At 30.7% G+C, this 23,784-nt stretch overlaps 2 protein-coding genes across 3 annotated transcripts; both read left to right on the forward strand.

Annotated features, from left to right (window-relative positions):
* The first annotated feature begins 107 nt into the window (after window positions 1-107).
* LOC109809606 (NAD(P)-binding Rossmann-fold superfamily protein) lies at window positions 108-6,404 on the forward strand. 2 transcript variants are annotated; one of them, XM_020372955.3, is made up of 12 exons: window positions 108-312; window positions 381-477; window positions 1,863-1,927; window positions 2,111-2,196; window positions 2,344-2,428; window positions 2,532-2,602; window positions 3,411-3,542; window positions 4,686-4,801; window positions 4,927-5,050; window positions 5,276-5,344; window positions 5,864-5,984; window positions 6,095-6,404. In XM_020372955.3, exons 1-12 carry the CDS (start codon window positions 210-212, stop codon window positions 6,232-6,234), a joined length of 1,209 nt encoding a protein of 402 aa, XP_020228544.1. In that variant the 5' UTR covers window positions 108-209; the 3' UTR covers window positions 6,235-6,404. The 2 variants fall into 2 exon arrangements, with proteins under 2 accessions (XP_020228544.1, XP_020228545.1); XM_020372956.3 differs by having other exon boundaries at window positions 109-294.
* Window positions 6,405-12,005: 5,601 nt separating this feature from the next.
* LOC109809608 (xyloglucan galactosyltransferase MUR3) lies at window positions 12,006-14,666 on the forward strand. The gene has a single exon (XM_020372958.3). The coding sequence runs from the start codon at window positions 12,435-12,437 to the stop codon at window positions 14,175-14,177; it is 1,743 nt and encodes a 580-aa protein (XP_020228547.1). The 5' UTR covers window positions 12,006-12,434; the 3' UTR covers window positions 14,178-14,666.
* Window positions 14,667-23,784: the final 9,118 nt, after the last annotated feature.

Here is a 23,784-nt window from a genome sequence, read left to right on the forward strand (position 1 = left end):
TATTTGTTATATAAAAAAAAATGATCCAATGGGCTTCACTTGATAGCCCAATGGCAGGGTTCACCATAACACGGAGCCCAACTTAGGTGTGATGGAGTTGCAACGTTGGCGTGCACCCTCTACAGTCCCAAATCCCAATTGCGTTTGTGTTGTGTTAACGCTCCTTTTTCTTCTTCTCTTCCGTTGGGTGCGAGTGTGGGCACGGTAAGATGCAGACCCTTGCGAGGCGCTTAGGGCACCAATCGCTGAAGCCATCAACGTCGCTCAAATTCATCTATCCAATTTCCGATCACCGTAATCTTCCATTTCCGAGTAATGTGTGCTAATCGCTCTATCTCAACTCCATTTTGAGCTAATTCTAATTCTAATCGTTGTTTCAGATTATGTAGCGGATCACGAGCGTTACGTTTCTACCCTCGCCACCAAGGGCGTGGGTCACCTTGTTCGCAAGGGCACTGGTGGTCGATCGTCCGTCAGGTATACCTCATTGCTTCTTCATTCTTCGCCTTCGTGTCAGAAAAATAAGAGAACTACAATTGTTCTAGGTTTATTTTAATTTTATGGATTTGCGTAATGAGATTGAATATTTTTCATTGTTGTTGGTTGCGGACCTACATTTTCGAGGGAACAAATTGTTTAGGTCCTCAAAGATTGGGGAAAAAAGTAAAGGAAGACGAAGCATCTTTAGATTGTTTCATGAGTTCTGAGTTCTCGAGTGAGGTGTGTGACTTTGGTGTTACTTGTATGTGGGAATCTACGGCTGTGGGAAGAAATGAGTATTGTCAAGGGGTTGGGCTGGGATTATTAAATGAGTCCTTGATTTATTGAATTGGCTCCTGGAGAGCTATATGGATGGTATAGGGGTAAGTTTCTAGGTTGGGGTTGCAATGTCGTGGTCTCAATTTATGGGCTCAGATTTTGTCATTTTGACCGTGTAGTCTGGAGTGAGAGTGCCGCCAACAACTTATAATTTCTTCATTACCTGTTAATTTTGAGCCGATGTTGCTGCAATTAGACGCATACTATAGCTGATATTTTCACCTCTTGATTTATGTCATGTACAGAAAGAAATCATATTAATTTTTGTATTTGTAATAAGTTGTAATAAGCACCCAAGCATTTGGGGAACCTTCTCTTGATAGCTACCTTTCAAGGTGGGAGAGACCAAGCCACTTAAGTACTCCATGGAACATCCCATACTACTACTTTATGTGAGACTTAGGCACCCCATAATATTAATACCCAAGTTCCTGTGCTATAGAAAATATATTTGAATTTTCAAGAAACAAAGTTGCATTTCTTAGGATGAACTGATGTTCGAGATAATATTGTAAAACTGGTTTGATGCAACTAAATCATAGGTTAATTTTAATTTTGCATGTTTATAAAGGAACAGACACCGTAAATAATCTTTTTCTTTCACTATTTGAAAGGGTGTACGGTATTATTTAGTCCTATATCTTCTTGAAGTCATGTCATAGTTGTGTTTTGAGCAATTGTCACTGTAGGTCTGCTGTTTTAAGGCTAGGTTTAGTTGTTCTTATAAAGGCTAGATTCTCTGTTTAATTTGGTTTGTGAGCATTCTGATTGGATAGAAATGGTTGTCATTTTGGGAAAGAGTTTTACAGTATGAATTATAGTTAATTGACCTTGAAGGATTAGGTAAATCTTAGAATTAAAATTTTCTTTGATCTTCTCTACTTGATTTACTTACCAGTTGAATTCTCCTTTTTACCTTTGCTTTTTTAAATTCAAGTAATGGCTTCAGATGATTTTGATGCATTGTCAAAGTAGTCTTGTTAGCTCATACAGCTGTTAAGTTGTTAAAGTAATGCTTGAAAGCAATTTTTATTTTTTTGCAGTGGCATTGTTGCTACCGTATTTGGAGCGACTGGATTCTTAGGTCGTTATGTTGTCCAACAACTTGGTATGTGCATTTCTGGGATTTATTGTTTTAGGGGAAAAAAACTTATCAGAATGTTGTTCAATTTTTTCTTTCTTTCAGTAACTAAAATATTTTGGAATGAATTCTGTTATGGCTTTTACTATTCCCTCTTAACTGTGTTGTGTTGATTTGATTGTTTTTGATGATGTTGTTTCCCTTGTCTAGCTAAAATGGGATCTCAAGTCCTAGTTCCTTTCCGAGGCTCTGAAGATTGTCACCGTCATCTCAAATTGATGGGGGATTTGGGACAGGTAGTTAAGATAATGTTTTATACATGTAAAGTTCACTCATGTTTCCCTTTTTCTTTTTTGGTGTGAATGGAAAAGTTAGCAGTCCTATGTGCAAGGATTATTTCTGTTTTCTATTTGTGCTAACCTTATGGTGATTAATATGCCTAGATTGTGCCCATGAAATACAATCCAAGTGACGAAAGTTCAGTGAAAGCTGTGATGGCTAAGGCCAATGTTGTTATCAATCTTATTGGTATACATCTCATCATGTGATTTTGTGCTTTGAATGGTTCAACATGTTATGACTTTTTGTCGTCTAATTACACACTTATTCTGCCTTATTTGGTTGCTGGCAGGAAGGGATTATGAGACAAGAAACTACAGCTTTGAAGAAGTGCACTATCACATGGCTGAGCAACTTGCAAAGGTATGTTCGATTACGTTTACTGTCTTTCTATATCACTGTTTTAACATCCAAAATTATCATTCACTCACTATTTTCCCTCTCAGCTAAATCATTTTTTTTTTAACATGCATGCTTGTTTATTTGCTATAAAAATAGCTCATTCTAGTTCTTAATATGCAAATGAATTTAGTTGTATTCTCCAGATGTCAATTAATAGATTAACTGTAAAATATAGGATGTTCATGAACTTATGAGAGAAAAGGGCAAGAGAAAGTCAAACTGCAGAGTTATTTACTGATGTTTTGTAACTATTGCGGCTGCTCCCTCTACCACCCAAAAAGTGTTGCTGCAGCTATTAGATTGTAGAGGGGTATGCATGCTGGATCAGTGTTCACCTGTTCTCTTTAAATACTGCCTCATATGGTATCATGATACTGGAATCTATGTCATAAAATTTGAATTATGTATAAGAAAGTTTTCCAAAATGATTTTACAATCAATTTAAAATTTTATTGGTGTGCTAGGTTGAGTAATGAGCTTGCCTGACGAGAGTATTAAGTGTATATGTTCAGAGCTGTTCATGTGGGCCCAGGAGCATCTTGCAAGATTTATGAACTATTTCTAAGGGACTTGATTTTGACATTTGAATCTTGATTCTGAAGCATAAGACAGTTGTGAAGTTTTAGTCCATATAAAGTTAGCTAATATGGAGCCTTGCAAAGCTTGGCTTGGCTTAGTTTGAATATTTATATTTAAGTTTACAGTTTCCTAACTTGACCTGGTTTTTTAATTTTATTAATTGTATAGTAAATTATCTGAGTTATTGCAGATTTCCAAAGAACATGGTGGTATCCTGAGATTTATCCAAGTTTCTAGTTTAGGTGCATCTTCTTCCTCCCCATCCAGGATGCTTAGAACTAAAGCAGCTGCTGAGGAAGCAATTTTAAGGGAATTACCCGAGGTACATTTATTTTTCTCACTGTCTAGACTAAATAGTTTATTTCTAGTTCCTTAATCATTTGTAAGAGCAGCAACTTTTCATCCTAGCCATTTACATTTGAGGCTAAACAAGAAAGGCTAGGGAATGAATCCTCTCATGTTGAATTTTCACATGACCTTTTCATGTGAAAATTGTCTCTATTTCTCTCTCTTTCATAGGCATAAAATAGATTAAATAGAGGGGATCTTACAAATACATGATTTTTTATTATTGTTATTTTTTTTTTTATAAATGAGAGTGCTAGACACAGATTTTTCACATGATAAATTCAACATGAGAAAAATTAATTCCTGAAAGGCCATATTCTTGTTTAAATAGGTTTGTGTATGGAATTAATTGTTTTTTTTTTCTTAAAAAGATATTATATTGGATGATGGAAGTCAAAGGCAAGAGGCAATGTATTTCTTTTAGCACCTTAGTACATAATTATATTAGTACTGACTTTTGACTGTCTTTATCTTGGCTTCTATTATTCTATAAAGAAATGGTAAGTGAAAAATGATTGATTCATTCTTTTTAAGGTTTTGGAATTGATTTAGCAATCTCCCAAATATTAAGTAAAAATATAGTTTGATATAATTACATTGCTACTTATCCAAATTTCTTCAGAATTTTTTTTTTCTTGTTGACTGGTGTGTTTGGTTCAAAAGAGGGGAGACGGGAAAGTATACCTTGTTTGGTTCACTTCTCACAAGGGGAGGGAAATAAGGAGAATATACTGTTATATAATTATAAATAGTCATGGAGAAGATGTGGATAATAAATTTTTGGGACAAATTTGGTCTGCAAAGCCCAAAAATTATAAACCACTTTATTTCCTCCAAATCCCCCAACTCTGGGGGATTTTAGCCTCTTTATTTCCCCTCCCCTTGCCTCCCCTTCCCTGTAACCAAACACACTGTAAGTACTTATGGATTGTATACCTGATAACAAATTAGAAATACATAATTGTTTTCATGTAAATGACGAAGTAAAAAAACATTGATCTCATGCAGATGAAGTATGTGTGGTCATTTTGCACTACAATGTTGTATATGGGGCATTTTCATGCTTTGCCATGTTGCAAGAGCTTTAATATCAGAATTCTAATGTTAACCTCTACAGGCCACAATCTTGAAACCTGCTGTTATGATTGGTACAGAGGATCGGATTTTGAATCCATGGGCTCATTTTGCGAAAAAGTATGGCTTTATTCCATTGTTTGGAGATGGGAGCACAAAGTATGTATAAAATCTATCAAGCAATTGCTATGAACTTTTCAGTCTTTTTTACCTGAGTGAATTGTATTAGTGGTTCTGTCTGCATTGAAATTCATTTTTTTATCTGACAAATGCAATTATTGCAGGATCCAACCTGTTTATGTTGTTGATGTTGCTGCTGCACTCACTACAGTCTTGAAGGATGATGGCACTAGCATGGGGAAGACTTATGAATTGGGTGGTCCAGATATCTTTACTGTGCATGAATTGGTAATCTCTTTATCTATTGTTAATATTTATATTTCATATCTTGTCAAAACAAGAGGTACTTGTACTATTTGTTACTTTATCTCATTATCTGTTGACTGTTGCTATTTATATCTTTATTTGTTGCTTATTTATATTTCACATCTAGTAAAAACAAGAGGTACTATTTGTTGTGGGGAAAAGGTGGAAGAAATTGTTGAAATGATGTAGAATCTTTGTTAATTGCAGGCAGAACTTATGTATGATACGATCCGTGAATGGCCTCGATATGTGAAGCTGCCTTTCCCCATTGCAAAGGTGTGTTAACCACCTCTAACTTATTGTCTACTTACCATCAGGAAGCCAGTAATGAAATATTTTTGCCTTGTGGGGATATGCTTGTCTTTTAGATATTTGTAAATAACAGATTTAAATCTAAGAGTTTCACATTTATAAAATTTCAATTCAATGCATATTGAATTCAGTTTTTTTATGTATCCAGTTCAATTTTAAGTATGTAAGTGGGATATCATTCATGGCAACAAAGCAATATTACTCTAGTCAAATAAGATTTGTTCAAAGCCCTACACTTTAAATTGTAGAAGAACTTGCAATCTTGCATAGATTTGTGGTGTTGTATTTATGTGGCACAGGTGGTGTCCGAGTTAGCAGCTTTAAATTACATTTGTGAGTTGAAAGATAGCTTTCATTCGTTGCTTTTTTGTTTTAGCTGTGTATTAACTGCTTATGGGAGATGATTATGAATACTTGGTTTACTTTTTTGAGTGTTTATGGTGTCGTAAATGCCAACATTGTGTGTGATATGATTGATTTCAGGCATTGGCAACACCAAGAGAAATATTACTAAACAAGGTTCCCTTTCCGCTACCTACTCCTGAGATATTCAATCTGGATAAGATCCAGGCTTTGACTACAGATACCGTTGTTTCTGAAAATGGTAAGTGCCTTAATTTAATTATAAGGGCTGTCTTTTTATTTTGTTCCGAGACATTATAGAACTCTGTCCCTGTCGCATGTCCTACATATTTTGTTTGATGAAATTTGCAGCTTTGACTTTCAACGATCTTGGAATTGTTCCTCATAAGCTGAAGGGATACCCTATTGAGTTTCTTATCCAATATAGGAAAGGAGGCCCACAATTTGGTTCTACGATCAGTGAAAGGGTCACTCCAGATGCTTGGCCGTAAGATACTTGGATGTTTGGTCCTGAATCATTTTTCTCCGTCTTGCTTGTACTACCATTTCATTTCACTAATTAAAAAAGATCTGAAATGCTTTTTTATCTTTCTTTCATAATATGTAGAATATGTGATCATGTTTGATGATGATAATAAAATCCAGATACTTTTTGATTCCCGATCGTAAACGCTTTGGATCACATTCGAAGTCATAGTATAGAAAAAGTCACATTGGTAATGTGTTTTCTTTTGTGCACTTATTTGGTCATGGGGCAGGTTCAAACTTCCAATCAACCTCTCTCCTCTTGACCCTGTCTTCGACAGCTCAAGAAAAAACAACTTATACATGTTAAGGGAACCAAAATAAATTTACAAGTTGAAATATTAAAGAAACGTTGCTCTGTAGCCGCAAGAACGCAGCCACATCATCTATATATTTGAAATAATAATCCTGCTTGATCGGGTGTTGTTTACGCTTATGACATTTGCATCTTACAATGCAACTGGTTGAAGGGTGATTTTTTTTTATTTTTATTGAGTTTTATCTTGTTTAATTTAGAATTTTAAAATGGAAAAAAATAAGGAATTTTCAAATTGGGAAGAATTGAAGAGAAGAAAAAACTAATTTATGATTTTTAAATTATTCTGTTTAAAATAGCATATATTTTATCTATTAATTTTTTAGTATAATAGTATATTATTATTTTTCTCTTTGCAAATCAAACTCGGTCCTCTCAAATCAAATGAGAAAAGGATTAAAGAATACTTTTCGATTGTTGACTGTTACTTTTAATTTTTTTCTCTCGTTCAATTCAAACAAAAAATTTAGGTGTCGGCTGGAAATTTGACAAGTGGAGGACGACCCGAATGTTAAGGTCATGTTCCAAGCACGAAAGATTGAAAGTGACGTGACACCTTTCTATTGGCGGCCTTTTCTTTTTCGGATTTCTAGTTCTTTCTTTTAACTCATTCTTTGAATCAGTTTTTTTTTTAATTGTTTTAAGTCATTACAAAATAAAGACTTTTGGATTTTGGTTCGCTCCTGTAATTTTTTTAATTCTAAAATTTATAATTAATTCATTCGGATCATAATTTTTTTATGCTTTGACTTTTTTTTGTTTTAATTTCTTTTTAATGTTTTACATATTTTAAGTGATATGATTTTTTTTACGTATACCCTTATTTGAAAATTAATATTTTTATTTCACAATCATAATTATTTTTATTTTATATACTTCATATTAAATGAAGATATTTTAGATTCAATATTTTATATATTTCTCAATATTGTTTTTAGTTTCATTATTATGTAATTATTTTTTAAGTATTTATTTATTTATTAGAAGGTTAAGTGATTATTTTAAATACTACTTAGAATTGTTAGTGATACTTTATTAATATGCGATATTTTTAAATGATTTCACATATTTTTAAAATAAACATTACTTACATACTATAAAATCATTATTAGAGACAAAAAAGTGATTTAAGAGGAATGAAAATAAAAAAAAATTCAAAGATTAAAATTAAAATTTACTTATTTTATAACGATAACAATAATCTTTATAAATTTTAAAAGGATGAAAAATAGAGAAAATATTTTATAGGAACTAAACTTAAATCTCTTAAAATTTACAGGACAAAATGAATCATTTTGATTTTGGTTAATTTTTGTAAATTTTTTTCTATATTTATTTTTTCTCTAAAATTTATAATTACTTCATATAAACCATATTTTTTTAAAAATGTTTTAGACTTTTTTTTTGTTTCAAAATTATTGCTGTTTACATATTTCAAGTGATATTAATTACTTTTTTCATGTATACCCTTATTTACAATTAATATTTCTACTCCATGACCATAATAACTTTGCTCCCTTTGTTCTCTATTATAAGAAAAAATATATTTTTATTCTTAAATATAACTAAATTTAATTACTTTTATCTCATTTAATGACATTTTCTACAAAATGTCTCTTTTTTAAGACATGATCTTTTAGTTGCACTATTTTTTTTTAACATTTATATCAAAGATAATTTAGGAAAAGTCTTATGAGGTTAGTAAAATTTAATGCAAATAACTAATTTTCTTAATATGCATAAAATTAGTTTTTTTTTTGCTTATAATAGTGAGCACAAGGAATATATTTCAAGATATTAAATGAGGGTATTTTAGACTCAACATACTAGTATTAAATATTTTTTAAGCGGTGTCCAAAAACTTTAAACATATAAAATTATGATCTAGATGAAATATTGTTTTTAGTCTCCATTATTATGTAATTATGCTTAAGGGCTTGTTTAATCATTATAAGGTTAAGTGACCTTCTAAGGTATTACCTACAATTGCTAGCAATACCATATTAATGTGACACCTCTAAATAATTTTATATGTTTTTAAAATAATAGTTATTTACATAACTTAAAATCATCATTAGAGACAAGAGAAAAGTGATTTTTAGAGGAATGAAAATCAAAGAAAAATATTTTTATGGGACCAAAATTAAAATTTATTCATTTTACAAGGACAAAAAATATTTTATAAAGATAAAAAATAATCTTTATAAATTTTAAAAGGATAAAAAATAAAAAAAAAAAATTTTTACAGGGACAAACTTAAATCTCTTAAATTTTATAGGATAAAATAAACATGTTTTGATTCTAGTTAGCTCCCATTAAATTTTTTTTTTATTCTCTAAAATTTGGAATAACTTCTTATAGACCATAATCTTTCTATGTTTTAGACTTTCCTTTTTGTTTCAAAATTTTTAATATTTTATATATTTCAAGTGATATTAATTACCTTTTTTCATGTATACCCTTATTTGATGATTAATATTTTTACTCCATAACCATAATTGTTTTTACTCTATACTCTTGTTCTCTACTATATGAAAAAAACACATTTTTTTCTTAATCATGAGCAAATTTAATTATTTTTTCTCATTTAATGATATTCTCTTTAAAATATCTCTATTTTAAGATATGACTTTTCAGTTGCACTATTCCTTTTAATATTTATGACAAGGACAATAAAAAAAAAAGAATCTCATAAGATTAGTAAAATTTAATACAAATAACTAACTTTTTTAATATGTGTAATTTTTTTTTGCATATAATAGCGAACAGAAGGAGTACATTTCAAGATATTAAATGAGAGTATTTTAGACTCAACATACTAATTTTGATTATTTCTTAAGGGGTGTCTAAAACTTTAAACATAGAAAATTATGATACAAAGGAAATATTGTTTTCAGTCCTCATTATTATGTAATTATTTTTAAGTATTTGTTTATTCATTAGAAGGTTAATTGATTATCTTAGGTACTACCTACAATTGTTAGTGATATCAAATTAATGTGTGAAACCTCTAAATTTTTTTATATATTTTTAAAATAAATATTTTTTATATACCATAAAATATCATTAGACAGAAAAAAGTGATTTTAAATGAATGAAAATCAAAGAAAAATATTTTTATAAGGACCAAATCAGAGTTTACTCATTTTACAAGGAAAAAAAATATTTTATAAGGACCAAAAACAATCTTTATAAAATTTAAAAGAATGAAAAGTAAAGAAGATTTTTTTACTAGGACCAAACTTCAGTCTCTCAAATTTTATGAGACAAATGAACACATTTTGATTTTAGTTGATCTCTAAAATTTAGAATTACTTCATATATATATATATATAGATGAGGGATCTTTTTACTTTAGAAGTAAGTCTACCTAGACTTACTCCATTCAAATTTCAACGACCTAACCGTTGAATTTAAAAGTTCTTAATGAAATGAAGTATCAAATGATTTTCAAAATTTTTAAAAATGTGTAGATTTGATCTATGCATTAAGAACTTTAAATTCAACGGTTGGATTGTTGAAATTTGATGTAAAACACGAGTTATTGAATGGAGTAAGTCTAGATAGACTTATTTCTGGAGTAAATGGATCCTTCCTCATATACATATATTAGACTTCCTTTTGTTGTTAATATTTTACATATTTCTAGTGATATTAATTACTTTTCTTTTTCATGTATACTCTTATTTAACAATTAATATTTCTACTTCATAACCATAATTGTTTTTACTTTGTACTCCCTTTGTGATCTATTATAAGAAGAAAAAAATACACATTTTTTTTTATATTTGAAATGTAAACAAATTTAACTACTTTTGTCTCATTTAACAATATTCTCTCTAAAATATATTTCTCTTTTAAGACATGATCTTTCAGTTGCACTATTTTTTTTAGCATTTATAACAAAATCAATTTAGGAAGAATCTTATGGGAGTAATAAAAATTAATGCAAATAATTAATTTTTCTTAAAATGCATAATTTTTTTTCTTCTTATAATAGCAAATTGAGAAAGTATATTTCAAGATATTAAATGAGGGTATTTTAGACTCAATATACTAGTCTTTAATATTTGTTAAGAGGTTTGAAAAAACCTTAAACATAAATTTTTACTATCCAAAGAGAATATTATTTTTAGCCAATTATTATCTAATTATTTTTAAGTATTTATTTATTCATTAGAAGGTTAAGTGATCATCATATGTACTATTTACAATTGATAATACCATATTAATGCGTGACACTTCTAAAAAATTTCATAAATTTTTAAAATAAATATTATTTATATACTTTAAAAAATCATCATTAGGAAAAAAAGTTATTTTAGGAAAATGAAAATCATAAAAAATATTTTTATAAGGAAAAAAATTATTTTATAAAGACCAAAAATAATCTTTACAAATTTTAAAAGCTTAAAAAAATATTTTACAGAAACTAAAATTAAATCTCTCAAATTTTACATGACTGAAAATTTATTTAAATTTTATTATTTTATTGATAAAAATTATATTAAAGACAACCTAATTCAAACTTAAAATTATGCATATATTATCTTAACCTTTATTATTAGATTGACTTTAATAATTTTAATTGTCTATCAATGTAATTTATTTTTATATATTATTTGTCATTATTTTATTTTATTTCATTAATTTTTTTATATAAATTTTAGAATTAATCTCTTTTAATGTAACAATGGAAATTGAATGATAATTAGTTCGCCAATCAATCAGTATCAAATTATTTCAGTATCACCTATGATCAAATTCTGATACTTAATTGTGCTAAATATTTTTTAAAATTTTTTTCCCTACATAATAATCTTTAAATATTTATGGTTAAAAAGAGAGAGAGAGAAAAAAAATTAAGACAACGTGTAGAATTTTAGGTAAAAAATAAATACAAATCCAAAAAAATTAAATTCATTGAATAAATGATAAATTCATCCCAAGTATTATAGAAAAGGGAAAGAAAGCAGCAACCTTGTGCAAAAGGTAGCAATTTGCTAAACCCTTGATGATGATTTTTTGAGAAAAAGGATTTGGTTTCCCTTTTTTATCAAAAGATAACCTAAAAAGAAGGATGACACATTGACAATATCCACAATAGACTGCACTTTTTGGCTAATTTATACAGAATCTGCTCATTACCTAACCTAATACAGCTACTTTAGAAACATAAACTTAAAAAAAATAAAAATAAAATTAGAAAATGATTATGAAAGAATAATAATAAAAAAAAGAATCTGATGAATTGAAGACACCAACGTGGGGAAGTCTCGAGATCCTTGATTTGTTAATGACAGTGAGTTATTAGTTATTATTACAAATTCATGCATTGCATTTGCATACATAATAATGGGAACAACCTCACATTCCCATCAACCCTACGCTACGCGTCACTATCCCACACCACACCGACATATAAGACAACCCCCCGCGCACGTTACTAACATGCGCCACCCTCTCTCCTTCATTTATCAATCTCTCTCTCTCTCTTCAAAATTCACTCCTTCAATTCTTCTCTCTCTCTCTCTCTCTCTCTCTGTTTTATTGTGCTGATTGCAAGATTTCTTTTTGCCAAATCTCACACATCTCTGAGCATCAATTTCAAACAAAAACGTCCTCTCGCTCTCTCCATTCATTCATTAATTCCTGATTTCTTTTCTCTGCTAAGTGCCAACGCTTGTTCTTGATTTGATTCAAACGTTCCAACAACGCCAGTTTCGTATTCTTTGTGATTGTGATCATCGTTTGCTAGTAATCACAATCGTTGTTGTTAGGTTTAGGTTTTCGTGATTTGGCTCTGTAACAACCTATGAATTGGTGTTTGTTTCTCTGAATTGCAATGCGATGAGAAGGCGGCATGACCTAATGGAAAAAGGGGCAGCAAAGAATCAGAATTCCCGCCTTTGCTGTTTGGTGTCCCTTTCCGCGTTCTTCTGGTTTTTGCTCCTTTACTTCCATTTTGTGGTTCTTGCAGGAGATAATAGTAATGCCAACACCAAGAGTAATTACAATGACCATGTTGATCACTCGGCTCTATCAACACCTGTTTCTGTTGATTATGAACCTGCCCAAGTCCATGTAACTCATGCCCCTCCTAGAAAGATCGCTTTCCCTAGTGACACCGTAACTGAAACCCCTCGCATGGAGAAGAATTTCCCTTTTATGAAAGCATTGAGAACTGCTGAGAACAAGAGTGATCCCTGTGGGGGGAGGTACATTTATGTGCATGACCTTCCCTCCAGGTTTAATGAGGATATGTTGAAGGAGTGCAAGAGTTTGAGTCTTTGGACTAATATGTGTAAGTTCACCACCAATGCTGGCCTTGGTCCACCCCTTGAGAATGCTGAAGGGGTGTTCTCTAATACTGGCTGGTATGCTACCAATCAGTTTGCGGTTGATGTCATATTCAGCAATCGGATGAAGCAGTATGAGTGCTTGACAAAGGATTCCTCTATTGCTGCTGCGGTTTTTGTACCCTTCTATGCTGGCTTTGACATAGCGCGTTATCTTTGGGGTTTTAATATTTCGGTGAGGGATGCCGCTTCGCTTGATCTGGTTGACTGGCTTGTGAAGAGGCCAGAGTGGAGTATAATGAATGGCAGAGACCATTTTCTTGTGGCGGGGAGGATAACGTGGGATTTCAGGAGGCTATCGGAGGAAGAATCGGATTGGGGCAATAAGCTTCTGTTTTTGCCAGCAGCTAAGAATATGTCCATGCTTGTGGTTGAGTCCAGTCCTTGGAATGCAAATGATTTTGGGATTCCATATCCTACATACTTCCACCCTGCAAAGGATGCTGATGTGTTCATTTGGCAGGATAGAATGAGGAAACTAGAGAGGAAGTGGCTTTTCTCCTTTGCTGGTGCTCCCCGTCCTGGCAACCCCAAATCAATCAGGGGTCAGTTAATTGATCAATGCAGAAGCTCTAAGGCTTGTAAGCTGTTGGAATGTGACTTTGGTGAAAGCAAATGTCATTCCCCCAGCAGCATAATGAAGATGTTTCAAAGCTCGCTTTTCTGCTTGCAACCCCAGGGTGATTCGTACACACGAAGATCTGCTTTTGATTCTATGTTGGCTGGTTGTATACCTGTCTTCTTCCATCCAGGCTCAGCTTATACGCAATATACGTGGCATCTTCCCAAGAATTACTCCAAGTATTCTGTCTTCATTCCAGAGGATGATATTCGGAAGAGGAATATCAGTATAGAGGAAAGGCTTAGTCAGATATCTCCTGAGCAAGTGAAGATCATGAGAGAAGAAGTCATTGGTCTCATTCCAAGACTAGTATATGCTGATCCTCGCTCCAAATTAGAAACTCTTAATGATGCATTTGATGTTGCTGTACAAGCAGTAATAGACAAGGTTACAAAGTTGAGGAAGGATATTATTGAAGATCGGACAGATGACAACTTCATTGAGGAGAACAGTTGGAAATATGCATTGTTGCCCGAGGGAGAGCATGAGGTAGGACCTCATGAATGGGATCCTTTCTTCTCGAAACCAAAGGATGGTAGTGGGGATTCCAATGATCCCTCTCCTGAAGCTGCAAAAAATTCTTGGAAGAATGAGCAAAGAAATCATTCATGAAGGGAAGGGGGTAAGAAAATCTGCAGGGTGCTAAAGTAAGGTTAATGCAGACTTAGAAATGATTTACTTGAATTGGGGTAGAATTACAAATTGATGTTGGGTCTTGCTGTGAACTTACTGCTGAACTTGTGTCTAAGGATATTGAGCGAGCCTCCATCATTGAAACCCCAGTCATGGAGACATATTCTTTGCTTTACACATTTTTGTGTTATAGGTTTTTCTGTTTTCTGCTCCTTAGTGGTTCCCAGAATGTTTTGGCCTTTTGTGAGGTTAATAATTCCTTTCATGTAATAGTTTTATTCATTTGATTCATATAGGAAATATAAACAAATTTATTACAGATAATGGTAAACCCAATGAAGTTTAACCATTGAAGTCTCGGATAGATCAGTTGAAGTGTCATTTCGCCGATGCATCATCCTGCAATACATGAAAATGTGTTGAAATATTTGATCATTTTCAGTAAAATAAATGCTTTACCTTTCTCTACTTTTGCATTTTTTGATTGTCTGGTTCTTTTATTCGTAGTTAAATTGGAACATTCATTTTAGTATATTGGGTTACTTCATTTTTCTGAATGCAGCTGCGTGAATGGAATGCCTTGCTTAGCAATCAAAGCAACTAGAGAAATGTATGAGCTGTTTTCTTTGCACGCCAGCTGCTTTCTGGTTTATAATTCACGTTTCTAAGTTTTGGGTCAAAAAAATGGTAAGCACAGTTAAATCTAAGATCTGATTAATTTAAAATACGGAATCCTTAATTTATTGCATAGTACCGTGTGTCCAATTGATATCACTGATTTTTAAATGACAGTTAAGCAGTCGGTGGTAGAAAAGAAGTCACTGTAAAATTCTCCTCGAAAGTATGTAACTATTCATTTCATTCTGTGATATGAGTGAAAGAAATTCTATTGACGTAGATTCGCTTTGAAAATTCATCGTACTTTGAGAAAAATGCCACAAATATCTTTCCGGACAACTCTTTTAACATTGTCTTTTGCAATGACTGTGGTAAATGGTATTTTTGTCCTTAATGAAAATGCTGAGCTACTACTAGTATTAATTTCCTCGGGTTTGTTTTTGTTATCTTCCATCTGTCCAGATGATTATTTTATTGTGCAATTTTCTCGTTAAAGTAATGTTCCAATATTGTGATGCAATACGTGTAACTATAACTAATTAAAAAATACAGCTGTTATAATTAAAACCATTGGCATCTTAATTTTGATTCTTGATGCGAAGAAAATCAATTCAGATTGGACAAGGCCCAGATTGTACAAGGTTTTGATTTGTCTGTCTTATGTCACACGCGGAAAAGAACTCTCATTCATGTTAAATTATTTTACAAATTCATCTACAACTAGGAGAGACACGAAGAGAAAAATGGCAAGTGTGAAATAAAATGTGTAATGCATTAGAGAAAAATGAGTTGTATTACAAGAATAAAATATTTTTTAGAAAACCAGTGGGAAGAAAATAAATTGTTGGTGTTTTATTAATGATTAACTATTCTTGTACAAATTTATACTCGTATACTTTTTTAGTTGTAACTAGTAGATAATATAGGACAACTTTTTCCAATCTATAACACGTTTGGAAATGCTCACATTGTTGACAAACGGGCCCAAATACTAGTGTCTCTGGGAGAGACAACTTCCATTGCTGAGCAGAGGTAGACCAAGGCTGGTGCACATGTAAGGCTAGAGTGTGTGTGTGCATCGATTAAGAAATTAATAAATATAACATTTTTATTAAAAATTACAATAAGATTATAATATTAATACTATTTCAATATTAGTTTTTATAAAATTATCACTGGTCAGCATTGTACTTGTTTTTAATACTGAATGAAACTAAACACGTAGTGTGCATTCAAGTTTGGACCTATGCCATGGCAACAGAACATGGCATTTCATGAGTGACTGACGCCAATGTCTCCTCATTACTGTTATGTGATTGTCTCCCTGCCTTTTAATCTCCCCTTCCCATTTTTTAATGCTCCTTCTATTTTCTGTTCTTTTGGCAGCGATAAAATCAATAAAAACTGGATAGAAAGAAAAACAGAAAACAAAAATAGATAAAAAAAAGGTACGATTTTGGATGGTTTAGTTCGAGAGAAATAAAAGAAAAATCTAATAAAAAATGTAAGGGTGTCTGATTTGGATAAAATAAAGAAATTAAGTTAGAAATAAAAATACCATCAAAGTGTATAACGTCTTATAAATAATAATAATAATAATATAATAATAATAATAATAATAATAATAGTAATAATAATAATAATAATAATAATAATAATAGTAATAATAATAATAATAATAGTAATAATAATAATAATAATAGTAATAATAATAATAATAATAGTAATAATAATAGTAATAATAATAATAGTAATAATAATAATAATAATAGTAACAATAATAATAATAGTAATAATAATAATAATAGTAATAATAATAATAATAATAATAGTAATAGTAATAATAATAATAATAATAATAATAATAATAATAATAATAATAGTAATAATAATAGTAATAATAATAATAATAATAATAATAATAATAATAATAATAATAATGGTATCAGAGCCTTGAGTTCTGATATTCTATCATTTCTTATTCTTAATCCTGCTTTGCTCAATAGTTTTCTTATAATCTTGTCATTTTTAACCTTCTTTGGGGGGAGTAGTAGTTAAGGTTATACACTCTTGTTGGTAGTCCCGGCAGTAAAACCCAAGTGTGGTAGTGAGTCCGTTGGTCAGCCATGGATAGAGGCCAAGTTGTTACACTAGTAAAAGAAGTGTAAAAAATGTCAAGGTTATTTGATTCTATTAGTAATTTAGGATTAAAGAATAAAAACAAGCAAGTAGTTATTAGGAATCCTAGTCAACAAGATGCATCCTCATCAAGTTCACAAGACATGGTAGAACAAGAGCTTAGAATAGCAGAAATAGAAAACTCTCTCCATAATTGGTCAATACCCTTAGTCAAAGACTAACAAGATTATTAATTTATTAGAACAAACATTTTTAAATGAACATATTAGAAAGGGGTATAATTTTATACACCTAGGATTAATTCAAGTAGCAGCAAAACCTAATTATAGATTAGGAGTTAATAGTCCAATATTATTGTTACTTAGGGATCTTAGAATGAGACAATTTTCTGATTCAATAATAGCAATATTAGAAAACAACTTGCATGATGGTCCCGCCTTTTTTAATTGTTATCCAAATTTTTCAATGAATATTAGAAATGAAAAAACTTGTAACTCTTTAAAATTGAATGTCAAAATTCCATATGAGATATTAGATGAAGAGTCAGGACCAATACAGATAATCTTTAGAATTTATTACAAGGTAAATAAGATTGATTATAATTATAAAGCTTTAAGGTCTTCGCCTAAAAATGAAACTATTTTAGTTGAAGCCAATCTGAAAAAATCCTCCATACAGGTTCCAAGACGTCTTAGTCATGAAGAAGTTATTAGTAAAATCCCTGAAAATTGGTATTTAGAAGATATAGTAGAAGAGCCTAAAATATATAACACCCAGGTTAGAGATATTATTCAAGAAGGAACCAATATTAGATTAAGAATGAACAGGTCAAGATCACTAAAAATACGAGAACCTCAAATGATTTATAAAGGTAGTGGCGCAAGACATTCAGTAGATGGGTCAACCATTAATATAGATCTTACTAAATTAGATATTAATTCAAAAATAGCTAAACCTGTTTATCATCAAGATATAGAAGATTCTGAAGATTATAATCCTACTCCATCACAGGTATTAAATACTATTACGCGAGAAGAACCTTTTAAAATAGATAAAATATGGATTAATAAAGATTTTAAGGCAGATTACAATAAAGAAAAAAGAAATTGGTATTTTTCAACATTTACAACAGATAAAACAATAGAGTTTAGAACTTTATATTATAATTTTATGGAAGAACAAGAGATAAATGTTTACTTTTTTGATTGGTTTGCAAAGTTTTGTAAAGACAATAAAATAGATTATCCTTTTGAAAAATATATAAATCCTCTTTCAAATACTGCTACAAATTGGACGACTATTGATAATAAAACAATAAAATAAGAATATCCTCCTACATTAGGAATAAAATTTACAATAGATAATTCAGAGATAGAAGCTAGTCCTTATAAAATTATTAATGAAACCGAAAAGGAAGTCAATAAAAAAGATATTAAAAAATTACATTCTCAGATTAATTACTCTAATGTTATGTTAGAAACTATGTCAAAACAGTTAATTAGAATAGAAAGTCAAGAGCATTCTAGAAGTAGTACTTCCATGGTCCTCACTAAACCCTTAGTTAAACCCATTTACCAGCTCAATACTCAAATAGAAACTATAAACCTTGAAAGTAGTATTGATAAAAAGATAGAAGAAATTAGAAAAAATTTAGAACAATTAACCTTAAAAAAATCTTCTTTAAATGTTATAGAAGACCTTTCCCTCAATAAGCTAAGAACCTATCCCAAGCTTAAAACTTATTATCCGAGACCTTCTCCTGCTGATGTTCTTTATGAAGAACGAGGAGATCTAGTTCAAAATAGTTATTCAGGTAGTGATATATGTGAATGGAATATAGATGGTATGAGTGAACAAGGAATATTAGATTTTATTTGTCAAATGACTGTTGCAGCTAGTGCTTACAAAAAAAATAGGAAATTCAGATAGAGCAACATCCATGACTCTTGCCCAAGGGTTTACAAGACAATTGAAAGGATGGTGGGATAATTTTTGCACTCCCTTTGATAGAGAAACAATATTATGAGCCATGAAAAATGAAAATGAAGAAGATGCTGTAGCAACTCTTATCTATACTATTATTCAACATTTTGTAGGAGATCCAAATATTTTTAAAGATAGAGCTGCTAGTCAACTAGCAAATCTATATTGCCCAACAATGTCTGATTATAGGTGGTATAAAGATGTTTTTATGTCAAAAATTACTCTTAGAGAAGATGGATTTCAAGGATTTTGGAAAGAAAGATTTATTGCAGGATTGCCAAAATTATTTTCTGAAAAGGTAAAATCAAAGTTAGAAACCCATTTTGGTAGACCAATACCCTATCCATCTTTAACCTACGGACAAATTCATAGTATAGTAATTGAAACTGGTATTCAAGTTTGTAATGATTTCAAACTTCAGAATAAGCTTAGAAAAGAAAGTACCACCAATAGGAAAGAGATAGGTAACTTTTGCCAACAATATGGAGTAGAATCTATTAGAGCACCAAGTGCCCAACATAAAAAATAGAATAAGAAAATAATAACTTTTCAAAAGAATCGATGCAAGCCTTATAAAAAATTCAATAGATACCACAAAAAGAAAGATGAGCAGCAAGGAGAATCAAAACAAAAATAAAAAGAAAGTATAATAATAATAATAATAATAATAATAATAAAAAGAATATTACTTGTTGGAAATGTGGAAGAGCATTTCATTTTGCTAATAAGTGTAGAGTTCAACAAAAGATTAATGAATTAGAAATAGATGAGTCTATTAAGAAAAGTCTTTTAAATATATTTATAAATTCAGATCCCGAGGAAGAAGATGACATTTTGTCTTCATCTCTAGAAGAAGAAAGCATTACTGAGGAAATGATTTATCAACTAGAAGTTTCTTCTTCTAGTAGTATAGACGATGTTGATAATGATTATTGTTTAGGACCAGAATTATGTACTTGTAATAATTGTAAATCCATTAATATGTTATCCTCTGAACAAACTACAACTTTATTAGAAATAATTCAAAAATTAGAAGATGGTCCATTAAAAGATGAGTTTATTAGTCAATTAGATAAATTAGTTAAAAAAGATAAAAGAGAACAAGAGGTAATTCAAGATATAAATTTAAAAGAAATATATAATAGATTTAGAAAACCTGGTCCAATAACAATAAAGGATTTACAAGATGAAATAAAAATTTTAAAACAAGAAATACAAGAGTTAAAATAAAATGATATTGCCTTAGAATATAGAATTTTAGAACTAGAAGGTTTTGATAAACTTAAGTTACAAGAAAATTATAAACCAGGAAATGAAGAATCTTCAACCTCGCATATGAATTATTTAAATTTAATATCTGTTCATAAATGGCATTGTAAGATTAGGTTAATAATAGGACAATAAGAGTTTAATTTAATAGCCTTAATAGATTCAGGAGCTGATATCAATTGTTTGCAAGAAGGTTTAATACCCTCAAGATACTATGAAAAAACCAAAGAAAAGGTAGTTAGTGCTAATAATTCAAGAATAAAGATTAATTATAAACTTTCTTCGGCCAAGATATGCACTAATAAAATCTATTATGAAACCTCTTTTGTATTAATAAAAGATATGAATATACAATGTATTTTAGGAACTCCTTTTTTATCTTTATTATATCCTTTTAGCGTAACCGCAAAAGGATTAGAAACAAAAGTATTAGGTAATATTATGTTTTGAATTTATTAATCCTCCTAGATCAAGAGAATTAAATCTTTTAAAAGAACATTCTACTAGCATTATTAATAACAAGAAAAAACATATTAAATCTTTAAATAAAGAAATTCAATACAAAAGAATAGAAGAACAATTACAACATACAAATATTCAAAAAATTATTAAAGAATTTCAAGAAAAAATAGAAAAAGAAATTTGTGATTTAAATCCTATAGTCTTTTGGCACCGTAAAAAATATGAGATATCTTTACCTTATATTGATGGGTTTAATGAACAAGATATAAAAACAAAAGCCCGACCAATCCAAATGAATGCCCAATATTTGGAATATTGTAAAAAGGAAATTCAAGAATATTTAGATAAAGGATTAATAAGGCCTTCAAAATCACCCTGGAGTTGTTTTGGATTTTATGTTATGAATGCCTCTGAATTAGAAAGAGGAGCTCCTAGATTAGTAATTAATTATAAACCTTTAAATAAGGTTTTAAAATGGATTAGATATCCTTTACCCAATAAGCCAGATCTTATTAAAAGACTTCATAATGCAATAATATTTTCTAAATTTGATATGAAGTCTGGGTATTATCAAATTTCAGTAAAAGAAGAAGATAGATGCAAAACAGCTTTTGTTGTACCTTTCGGACATTATGAATGGAATGTAATGCCCCAAGGTCTCAAAAACGCTCCTAGTGAATTTCAAAATATTATGAATGATATTTTTTTATAATTACATGGACTTTATCATAGTATACTTAGATGATGTATTAGTTTTTTCAAAATCAATAAATCAACACATAGAACACCTTAATAAATTTATAAATATTATTAAAGAAAATGGCTTAGTAGTATCTGCAAAAAAGATAAAAATCTTTCATACTAAAACTAGATTTTTAGGTTATGAAATTTTCCAAGGTACTTTAACTCCTATACAAAGATCTTTAGAATTTGCTGATAAGTTTCCTAATGAGATAAAAGATAAAACCCAACTTCAAATATTTTTAGGATGTGTTAATTATGTAGCAGATTTTACTCCTAATATTAGAATTATATGTGCTCCTTTATATTTAAGATTAAGAAAAAATCCAATACCCTGGAGTGATGAGATGAGTCAAATAGTAATAGAGATTAAAAAAATAGTTAAAAAAATCCCGTGTCTTGGTATCCCTGATCCCCAAGCCTCATTAATTGTAGAAACCAATGCTTCAGAATTAGGATATGGAGGTATTCTCAAACAAAACCTTTCTTCCAAAGAGAAAGTGGTCAGATATCATTCGGGTATTTGGCATCCTTCTCAACAAAAATATTCAACAGTCAAAAAAGAAATTCTTTCTATTGTCTTGTGTCTTCAAAAGTTCCAAGATGATCTTTTTAATAATTTTTTTTAATTAGAACTGATTGCAAAGCTGCTCCTAGTGTTCTTCAAAAAGATGTCAAAAATCTTGTTTCAAAGCATATTTTTGCAAGATGGAAAACATTATTATCTTGTTTTGATTTTGAGATAGAACATATTAAGGGAGAGAAAAACACACTACCAGATTTCTTAACGAGAGAATTTTTGCAGGAGAATGAGCAAAAGCTCAAAAGACCAATACGGTTCTCCACTGAGAACCCCTAATCAGACATCAAGCAATACTACTAATAGGCCATCGGCCCCTAATTCAACTAGAAGCAATACTCCTCTCAGACCACAAAGATCAAACTTTTTAGCCACCATAAAAAAGGAACCTCAAATCACTTCATCCAACAAATATTCGCCATTATCTTTTCTAGACAAATATCAAAGTCCCACTCCTACTTCAATACCTACACCGTCCAAAAAATTATCTCATATCACACCTCCAATATCTACTCCTTCCGGCTCAAAATCTTATGAAGAAGAATACATTACTAAAGATGAAAATATTGATATCCTGCCAATAGAACCTGATTGGAAAAAATTAACTCCAATCACTTTAGCCTCCAAAATCTTTCTAGAAAATTACCATTACCTTTCTACCTACAAATCCATAATTTTTTATGAGTTTATTTTAATATACGCTGATTCCATAGAATTAACCCATACCAGAGATGATCAAGGCAAAATCCAATTTTCAAAAATAAAAATTCTTCGAATTATTACCCCTGATGAGTGGAACCAACCTCTTTATAAAACCAATAACTTTACAAGAACCTTCGAGCCTCAGCAATATTCTTATTATGACTATATTGATGCCTGGACCAATTTTCTTTATCTACAGCCAAAAACCCATTCTTGGTTTATTTGGTTTCGTAGAGGAATCTCTTTAAAATTTCCCAAATGGTTTCTCGAATGGTTTGTCAAATTTGGACCTATTAGAGAAATCTTTCCTGATGAAGTCTCTGAGATATTTAATTATTTTAAACAAAAGACAACATTTTTAACATGATATAAGTTTATATCCTTTATAGCCTCACAAAACATTACTTGGATTATGTCAATGGATTACATATATCGACATCAAAGTTAAATGGTGTCGCCACCGGCCCAAACGGGCTTTCGGCATTCGCGAAGGATGGTTGGACTCGTTTATTTGTTTAAAAAATATGGTTTGCTAGAATGACTTATTCTCAAACTGAGACCTTGTCAAACGAGCAATTTTATTAAATGATTCACCAATCCATATTAATCCCAAGCGGGACCCTCCATGGATTAGTGGTTTTCGCAAAAGGAGGGTTCTTTGGAGTCGCCACCAATGTTTTACTCAAAACATTGGAAAAAGGAATAAGGCAATCGATTCAAAAATCGACTTCGGCCATTACAACCAGAGTCGGGTAAGGGAGTCGGTTACGCGTGGGGAAGGTGTTAGCACCCCACAGCGCCCCTTTCGGGTTCCCTATGACAGATTATTTATTAAATAATAGCGTAAAATTACTAAATTACCCCTATTTATTCTAAGCAATTATAAATTAACTATCTACATGATGACAGTTTAAATATGCACACAGAAAGCAGTAAAAGGAAGGATTTAAGAAGAAACCTTTGAAGCGTGCTTTTATATATTTCGTAAAACTGGGAAGCTTTTTGGCGTTCCCTCGCTCTATAAGCCCGCTCGCTCCCTCCTATAAAATTTTAACTATGGAAATCCGGAGGATTTCCCTTCGACTAGGTTCG

The sequence above is a fragment of the Cajanus cajan genome, chromosome 7, assembly GCF_000230855.2.
Source record: "Cajanus cajan strain Asha chromosome 7, NIPB_CcT2T_4, whole genome shotgun sequence".
Taxonomy (NCBI): Eukaryota; Viridiplantae; Streptophyta; class Magnoliopsida; order Fabales; family Fabaceae; genus Cajanus; species Cajanus cajan.

What these genes read in the sequence shown, in the direction of transcription:
- LOC109809606 (XM_020372955.3), top strand. Translation starts at nt 210, where the DNA reads ATGCAGACCCTTGCGAGGCGCTTAGGGCACCAATCGCTGAAGCCATCA. An exon ending in GGTGGTCGATCGTCCGTCAG is followed by an intron (nt 478 to 1,862) that starts GTATACCTCATT and finishes ATTTTTTTGCAG; the next exon opens with TGGCATTGTTGCTACCGTAT. An exon ending in TACCGTTGTTTCTGAAAATG is followed by an intron (nt 5,985 to 6,094) that starts GTAAGTGCCTTA and finishes TGAAATTTGCAG; the next exon opens with CTTTGACTTTCAACGATCTT.
- LOC109809608 (XM_020372958.3), top strand. Translation starts at nt 12,435, where the DNA reads ATGAGAAGGCGGCATGACCTAATGGAAAAAGGGGCAGCAAAGAATCAG.